The sequence below is a fragment of the Myotis lucifugus genome, unplaced genomic scaffold, assembly GCF_000147115.1.
Source record: "Myotis lucifugus unplaced genomic scaffold, Myoluc2.0 scaffold_1239, whole genome shotgun sequence".
NCBI lineage: Eukaryota > Metazoa > Chordata > Mammalia > Chiroptera > Vespertilionidae > Myotis > Myotis lucifugus.
The window spans coordinates 19,851-28,510 of NW_005872287.1; the positions used below are offsets into that span (position 1 = coordinate 19,851).

The window sequence follows — 8,660 nt, forward strand, 5'->3', positions numbered from 1 at the left end:
CACAGCACTGAGCACACAGCACACAGCACAGAGCTCACAGCACAGAGCACTCAGCACACAGCTCTGAGCACAGAGCACAGAGTACACAGCACAGAGCACAGAGCACACAGCAGATACACAGCACACTGCACAGAGCACACAGCACTTTGCACACAGTACACAGCATAGATCACAGCACACAGCTGAGAACAGAGCACAGAGCACAGAGCACACAGCACACAGCACACAGCACACAGCACACAGCACAGAGCACACAGCACAGAGCACACAGCACACAGCACAGAGCACAGAGCACACAGCACACAGCACAGAGCACAGAGCACACATCACAGAGCACAGAGCACACAGCACAGAGCACAGAGCACACAGCACACAGCACAGAGCACAGAGCACACATCACAGAGCACACAGCACACAGCACAGAGCACACAGCACACAGCAGAGCACACAGCACACAGCACAGAGCACACAGCACAGAGCACAGAGCACAGAGCACACAGCACAGAGCACAGAGCACACAGCACACAGCACAGAGCACAGAGCACAGAGCAGGTGGGAGGCGCCTCCAGAGGCTGCCAACAAGCTACTTCTAAAGACAACACTCACCTCCCGCCTGCAGACTAGGGTGCGTTTATGCACAATACACCTGAGCTACGCCATGTCACAGCGCCACCCACTGGGCCCGTGGTTTCCCAGGAGGTGCTCACCGGGGTCAGCTTGCTGACAGCTTTGATCTGTGCGGGCGACTGGGCCTGGCCCTGGAGCTGCGGGACCTGCGCCTGGGAGGGCGGTGGAGGCGGCGGCGGCTGCTGCTGCTGCTGCTGCTGCTGCTGCTGCTGCCGGAGGAGCTGGAAGTGTGCGGGCGTGAGGGTCTTCCCTGGGAGCTGCACGCCTGTGGCTGGAGAGGTTGTTTCATTAGCGGACGCTGCTCCCTTCCCCACAACACGGGAGCCGAGTCCTGCCTCTCAGGGTGGACGGGCACAGGAAACCCACCACCTTTACCTTGGGACACCTGCGTCACCAAAGACCGGGCTGGGGCCTGCACGGCAGCCAGGCTGGTGGTGACCACGGCCGAGGCTGTCACGGAGGTGACCGCACGAACGCCCTGCGTCGGCGCCAGGGACACCAGGTCAGACGTGGCCGGGGAGCCCACCGCTCGGGGCTGGGTGTGGACCACCTGGGCCGGCGTCGAGCCTCCGGAGCTCTGGAAAGGCAACACGAGGGCCCATCAGGGGACTGCTCTCTCCATCACTGGGTGGAAAGGGCACCAACTAAACCCACGGCCATCCTGGAGGTGCTGAGCCTCCAGGAGGCGCCCTTGCACACTCGAAGCGCTGCCCTGAGCTAGAGCAGGTCGCCCTGCACTTCCCTCAGTGGTTTGCAAATCCCTCGCCGTATTTCCAACGGAGAGAGAGCCGGGGCTGCTGGTGGTCCCCTCGGCTCCTGGCTTCCCCACAATAGGGAGAGGTGAGCTGCTGGCCTCCAGAGACCCCGCCCGCCGCTGCCTGCACTGTGCACAGGCGGGATCCCTCCTGTCCTGGGCCTGGGCTATTGTTACAGAAACACGCCTTCCCTCTCTCTGCCTGACCTCCCATCCTCCCTGTCCACCTCTCCTGGCTTTAACTTCTCTCCGTTCACCACTGGTCCCCACCCTGCGTTTGGGATAACTTCCTCAGATTGTCTTCCAGTTCACTAATTCTCTCTCCTACTGGGGAACGGTCAGTAAGCCCAATTACTAGGTTTTCTTTCTACAATTCTGGTAGCCAGTTTTCATTTCCCAAAGTTCTCTACGTTCTTTTAAAAGTTTCCAGGTTTGTACAGGCGTTCTCCAGCTTTTTCTTTCTTTAAAACAGGAAGTGTAACTTTCATCATCTACACCCGGAGAGCCCTCTATCCCGAGTCTGAAGGGCCTGCCCACTGCCTGCTGCTGCCCCTCCTGCTGCCGGCACCTGCGCCCCAGCCTCGGCCAGCAGAGCCCCGTGCAAGCACTGTGGGCTTCAGCCATGTTCGATCCCCACATCACAGGAAGCGGTGCTCAAAAATGCATCGTGGATGAATTACTTTATCTTTTAAAATACCACAGGTCCGCCCTCGCCAGTGTGGCTCAGTGGATAGAGCATAGGCCTATGGACTGAAGGTCCCGCCCGGGTTCAGTTCCAGTCAAGGGCACATGCCCAAGCTGTGGGATGGATCCCTAGTAGGGGGCGTGCAGGAGGCAACTGATCAATGATTCTCTCTCATCACTGACGTTTCTCTCTCTCTCTCCCTCTCCCTTCCTCTCTGAAATCAGTAAAAATATTATTAATTAGCATATCCAATGGACACAGACACTGGGGCGGTGGGGGCTTGCCCAGGGTGGGAATGGCTGGGGGGGGCAGTTAATAGGGGGAAAAAGAGACGTATGTAAATCTTTAGACAATAATAAAAAAAATAAATATTGCTAAATACATATATATATATTATTATTATTATTAAAAACTAAACTAAAGCATCTCAAGTCCATGTTACTTTATGAAACTCAACCAGGTCAGTACTTTTCCCAACAAGCAAATGACTTGCACAGCGTCTCGACTGCTGACCCCCCAGGAGCAGGCAGCTCACCGTCAGGGCTCCAGGCGCCACGGGCGAGGCCAGGCGCTTGTTAATGGACTGGAAGGTGGCAGCAGGGACACCCGCGATGGTGTTCACGATCACGTTTCCGCTCACTGTGCCTGCAGAGAGAGGGGTCTGTGGGGCAAGAGCACGCGAGACAAGTGAGTTCCCACGGACATCGCTGGCCCCTTACCTGCTGGCATGCTTGTCCCCGTCACAGAGGTCTTGATGGCTCCGGCCTGCTGGAGAGACACGTGACTTGCACACGCACACGGCACACCCTCCCAGAGCTCCCATTCTGTCAGCATCAAACCCAAACTCTTGGCCACACGGCCGACTCCAGCGCTGTCCCAGCCCCTCCCACACTGCTGTGTCCACCCCTCCGTGAGTGGTGCTCCAGCCATGCTGTCCTGCTGGCCCCACAGCTGCCAGGCTCGGGCCTGTGCCTGCCGGTCTCCACTCCTTTCTGACTCCTGTCGCTCAGGCACAGCCCCTCCTGAGCACCCACCAGGGCTCTCCGGGTCCTGCCTGGCCGGACGCCTGCCCACAGAGTCCCTGGGCGCAGGTGCTCCGGAGTGCATTTTCTGAATGAATGAGGAGTGAGGCTGCCCAGGCACATACGAACACCGCCCCCGCCGCCCGCCCCCAGCAAAGGAAATCAAAGCAAAGGGGTTGGTTCTGCAGACGCCCCAGGCCTGGCTGACAGTGCAGAGCAGCTGAGCCTCCATCCACTCCCGGTCTCTTCCCACTGTGAGCTCAGCGTGGCCACGTGGGCACCAGAGCGAGGGCACATGCCAGGGCGTGACGGTGCCAGCATAGGGCCTGTGAGATCACCAGCCCACTTTTCTTTCCTTCTTTTGTGCATTTTACCCCTTTTCTCTGACAGGCACGGAGGGCTCACGTGTGCGCATGAGCACACATGCATGTGCTTTGAGGAAAACTACCAAGTCAGAAGAGAAGCTTGCAAACTGGCAAACTGTCTGCTCTGCAAGTTCATGGGGAGGAAGGGCGACTTCCTCAGTTAGGCTCACACATCCTCCTGACTCCGAGGCTCCTGCACCGCTGAGCTCTCCCAGCACAGGAGCCCTGCAGGAGACAGACACCCCGTCTCCCCGACAGGAAGGAGGCCTGCTGCTCTGGGGGCTGCAGGAACCTCAGGCACTTGAGGGCGGGGAGGGCCTGCTCACCAGCACGGCGGCACTGCCCACCGTAGTGATCGCAGGGGGCGCCTTCTGTGGGGGCTGCACAGGCTGTGCTGGAGGCTGCGCCTGGGCAGGGGGCTGCACGGCGGGCGGCCCCGAGGGCTGCTGGCTGCCGGCGGCCGCTGGGGGCTGGGGCAGAGGCGGTGGTGGCTGCTGGGGCGGTGGGGGCTGTGGCTGCGGCGGGGGTGGAGGAGGCTGCGTCACAGGCGGCTGCTGTGCCTTCTGCTGGTCGGCCAAGGCCTGCAGGGCAGGAAGAAAGGAGATGGAGCACCTGGGGCTTCCACTGCTAATGGCAGCCGCCCGTACGCCCAGGCCCCGCACCTTCTTCTCCTTGGCGATTCGCTCGGCACGGAGAGATGCAACCTGGATAGGAGGCAGGGGCTTGTCGTAGTTGATGCCACTAAAGACAGGAGAAGAAATAAAAATAAGCCGCAAGTTCTGAAGCACAAAAGCACAAATATTCCTGAAACCCACAGCCCATTCTTAAAGCTGCCGGGTGCTGGAGGCAGCTCCCACCCAGCCCAGAGGAGGGGTGTGGGGCGGACCAGGCTGGGAAGGAGAAAGGCTGCCCGTCACCCCGCCCATGGTCCGTTCCCTTCCAGGCCTGAGAACAGATGTCCCAGCCCCCAGCTGAATGAGCACTGCGCCTCCACCCCCGCCACCCGGCCAGCAAGCCCCAGGGCTACAGGTCCCACAGGTCTCCTCACCCCCTCATGGACCCCTGCGTCCTCCCCCACTTTGTCACCTAAAGACCTCCTTGATCCAAAGCAAGTATGTGCACCCCACAACTGGGCATGTATTTACAGAAGAGCCAACACAATGTTTGCAGGTCAGGGGTGAGGCGGAGAGGAGAGTGCCCTGTCCCGCTGCTGTGCCCTCCGCCAGGCCGGCAGGCAGGACGCCGCCTCCACACCCTCCTGTGCAAACAAGGATCTCCCTGGACGAGCCCCTGCTGGGCCTGCCCGGCCACACCACCACCCCCAGCGACGCCAGGACAGGCCATGTGCTCAACAGCTCACTAAACTGATGGCATATAAGAGAAGATGGGAGGGAACCACCTGAGAGGGAAAGCGTGTCAACAACAGTACCTTTCTGCCAGCACGGACGCGTGCTTGGGGTTTTTCTGGAAGGGGTTCATGCCAAGCCTACAGCAGAGACGGAGACAAAAGTCACCGCGTGAAGGAAAAAGGAGACGCGCACGACAAACGACGGGACGAGCCTCCCTCCCCGCCCCGGCCCAGCCCGGCCCCCGAGTGCAGGGAGCGTGGGCCTACAGGGGCTTGATGGGGGGGCTCCTCTTGCCGGCGGTCATCTTCATCAGGTCGAAGTGGCTCGTGTACAGCTGGGTGTGCGTGGCGTTCTCGTCCTGGGCGTAAATCTGGCCCGTGCGCAGAGGACGGTTGTTCTTGCTCTGAAACAAAATGGTCGGTCAGACCTCAACCCCGGGACGGGCTCACTGACGGGGAGGCCTCAGGTGAGGCCGTGATTAACCCCTTCTTCCTGGGACAGCACACACACGACAGCAAGGGCACAGCGGCCGGCAGCTGCCACCCGCCCACAACTCCTCGGGCTGTGCCAGGCCTTTCCGCACGTCCCTGAGCGAGCCGCCCATCAGCAGCTGCAGACAGAGAGCAGCTGGCCCAGCGCGTGAGGCCACAGACAAGGGATGAAGCCAGCACCTTCCCCAGCAACCTGACCTTCCCTGGGGCCTCTGCCCATAGCGAGCTGTGAAGGGGCGGACATTCCTGCCCCCAGGCATTTCTCGGGGGCTTGGCACTGCTTGTGCCTGGTAACGCCGCCTTCCTGAGTCCCACAGCGACACCAAGTGCCTGCCGGCTCCCAAGTCACCTGCGCCCCCACAGCGCGGACTCCCCGGTTCCTGGCGACGGACGCCAAGGACCCAGCTGCCCGACGACCGCAGCAGCGTGATGCTCGGTCCGTGTGGACCTGAGGGCCTAGAGTCATCAAACCAGCCCAGCAGCCAAGTCAGGGAAAGCACAGACCAGGCTTCACACGAGCTACCGTGCACGGCGACGCTCTGCTTGCTGACCTGAGGCGGCAGGACCTGGCGCCCGGAGCCACACAGCACCTTCCAAGGACCAAGCAGCACGGTGCCCGTACCGCCAGGCCCCATCCCCTTGCGGAGCCCCTGCGCCCTGTGCCAATGGCCCCGGGTCTCACCTTGCCCTCCTCCCTGGGGATGAGCACGCTCTCATAGCGGCTGCGGCACTGCTTGGAGGAGCGGTAGATGCGGCTGCAGGAGTTGACGACGTCGCTGACGAGGTCCCAGTTGGGCGTGTGGGCCGGGGACACGATGGTGAGGTTCAGAGGCAGCTCCAGCAGCTGCTTCACGGCCTAGAGGACCAGGGGAGGCACCCGGTCAGCACGCGGAGGCGGCTTCCCGCTTCCCCCGCCGTGGGCAGGGCGCGGACGGACACGTGGGGAAGGGCCCGGGTCCGGGCTCACCTGCAGCAGCGCCCAGTCCTCGCTGATGAGCCACTCGGGGTTGTCGGGACCCGACTCGGCAGCGGGCTTGGCGAAGGTGGGCAGAGGCTTGGCGAACTGCGTCTGCTGCTTCAGCAGGAGGTTCTTCTTCTGCTCCTTCCCCTCCCGCCGCATCTTCAGCAGGCCCGGCGTGGCACGGTCGAAGAGCGACCGCGGGGGCACGACCGCCTCCCCGTGCCGCTGCTTCTTCTTCCTGCCTGCAGCTGGACAGAGAGGCCGCTCAGGACTGCGGAGCCAGAGCCTCCGCCCACAGCCAGCCAAGGAGGGGCCAGGGGCTGAGCAGGAGGCCCGGCACCCAGGAGCCCTGGGCCAGGACGACCCATCCTGCCTCCCTGCCCACTGGCCTGCACGCAAGGCTCCTCCGCTCGGGAACAACGCGGCGCGAGGGGAGCAGGCCCGCGGCGCACACCTGAGGGGTCCGTCCGGTGCCGCCGGCGCTCCTTCCTCACGTACACCGGGGGCAGCTTGGACTCGGGGATGGGCGTGGTCTCGTACATGAGACACATGACCGAGTCGATGTAGATGTCGTTGTCGTCTTGGGGCGGCGTGGGTGGGGTCCAGAGCTGCACGGAGAAGGGAGAGGCATGAGCTGGCGGCTCGAGGAAGGCAGCCACCCACAGGGGCCGGGGCCGGGGCACGCACCGGCATGACTTCGGTCTGCCCGTCCGCTCCTTCGTAGATGTATTCCTGCGGGAGACAGAGGGGAGCTTTCAGTGTGAGTCTGCTTCAGGCTGCCAGCACCTTCGTAACTTCAGGGACCTCACTACACCCCGAGGGAAAAGCAACATGGAACCGGAAGCCATGCAGTGGGCTGAGAGCACGCGTCTGTGTGGTGACGCGAGGATGGGGTGCGCACCGCGTTGTAGGCGTCCTCCCGGGTGTAGGTGAGCAGCTGCTCCTGCTCCTGCTCCTGCAGCGCCCGGGCCTCCTGCTCCTGCAGCGCCCGCAGGTTCTGGGCCTCCCAGGCGCTCACTGCAGTCAGCACGGCGTCCTGCTGGGAGACCACAGGCTCGGACACGGCGTCCAGCACCGTCCCCACGGGGAACACACCTGCCCCCCCCCACCTGGTCTCACACTCAGACCAAGGACCTCTCTTCCCGGCCGCGGCCCCTCCACGCTGTGGTGGCCATTTCCCAGCATGGAACCTGTCAGGCACCACTGCTCCCCCATTGGAACCGCCTGCACGGGGCCTCCTGGACCTGCATGGCAGCTGGTGTCTGCACTGGTGGGTTTGGGTTCATTCCTGTGATTCCTGGCAACTCACTTCCCTCCAAACCAAACTTAACCCCACAGACCTGAGCTGCTCGCGTGTGAAGATGGTCCTTACCTCACCGTTCCTCTCTTTTTCATGATCGATGGAAGAATGGAATAGTTCCAGGTAATTCAAAGCATATTTTTCAATTGGGGTGAGCTGTTTCAAAATATATTTTTTGGATAGTTCATTGCAGGCCAATAGGATTAAGTTCCTTACAAGCCCCCACCAGCACTTCAATCAAAAAAGTGGTTGTGCCCTGGCCAGTTCGCTCAGTGGGTAGAGCACTGGCCCGAGGACTGAACGGCTGCAGGTTCAATTCCGGTGGAGGGCACATACCTCAGTTGGAAGTTTAATCCCCAGCCCTGGTAGGGGCATGTGGGAGGCAACCAATCAATGTGTCAATGTTTGTATCTCTATATATCTCACTCTATCAATAAAAAAATATCCTCGGGTGAGGATTAACAACAAAAAAGTGACTGTTCTTGGCCAAAGTGAACAAGAAATATTTATGAAAGGAATACATTTTTAAGACAACGACTTGTACAGAAAAACACGAAGTGAAAGCAAAAGGAGGAAATGTCCAAACCTGTTCCATGAAGTCGGCCAACTCCTCCAGCTGCGAGGGCTCCTGGTCCCGCAGGCCGTCAGGGTCCGGTGACCCAGGCACGGCCTCCCCTGCGGGCTCCTGTGCGTCTCCCTCCAGGCACTCGATGCTCTTCAGGGCCTGGGGAAGTGCATGCTGGGTCAGATGGTGCTGACAGAGCAAGCTTTTGTTTTTGTTAATCCTCACCCGATTAGAGAGAGTGGGAGGGAGAGGGAGAGACTGAGAGAAACATCGATGTGAGAGACACATCGATTGGTTGCCTCCTGCACGCACCCTGACCAGGGCCCGGGCCGGGGAGGAGCCTGAAACCAAGGTACGTGCCCTTGACCAGAATCGAACCCGGGACTTTTTGGTCTACAGGCCAACACTCTATCCACTGAGCCAAACTGGCCAGGGCCGAACGGTTAATATTTTTAAAATGGATGAGGTATGTAAGCATAACTAGTGGACACAGACAGTACGGGGGTGAGAGCATGAGCTGGGGGGTGCGAGTGGCGGGGAG

General features: G+C 60.8%; 1 protein-coding gene across 1 annotated transcript in view; it reads right to left on the minus strand.

The window, feature by feature from the left end:
* EP400 (E1A binding protein p400) overlaps positions 1-8,660 on the minus strand; it is a 54,585-nt gene that overhangs the window by 7,221 nt on the left and 38,704 nt on the right. Inside the window, 15 exon segments of the mRNA XM_014449537.2 lie at positions 678-898; positions 1,003-1,204; positions 2,602-2,711; positions 2,786-2,831; positions 3,780-4,034; positions 4,116-4,194; positions 4,883-4,939; positions 5,069-5,205; positions 5,976-6,149; positions 6,261-6,502; positions 6,709-6,862; positions 6,942-6,986; positions 7,156-7,290; positions 7,627-7,710; positions 8,141-8,278. Coding sequence (XP_014305023.1) covers positions 678-898; positions 1,003-1,204; positions 2,602-2,711; positions 2,786-2,831; positions 3,780-4,034; positions 4,116-4,194; positions 4,883-4,939; positions 5,069-5,205; positions 5,976-6,149; positions 6,261-6,502; positions 6,709-6,862; positions 6,942-6,986; positions 7,156-7,290; positions 7,627-7,710; positions 8,141-8,278 — 2,079 coding nt within the window.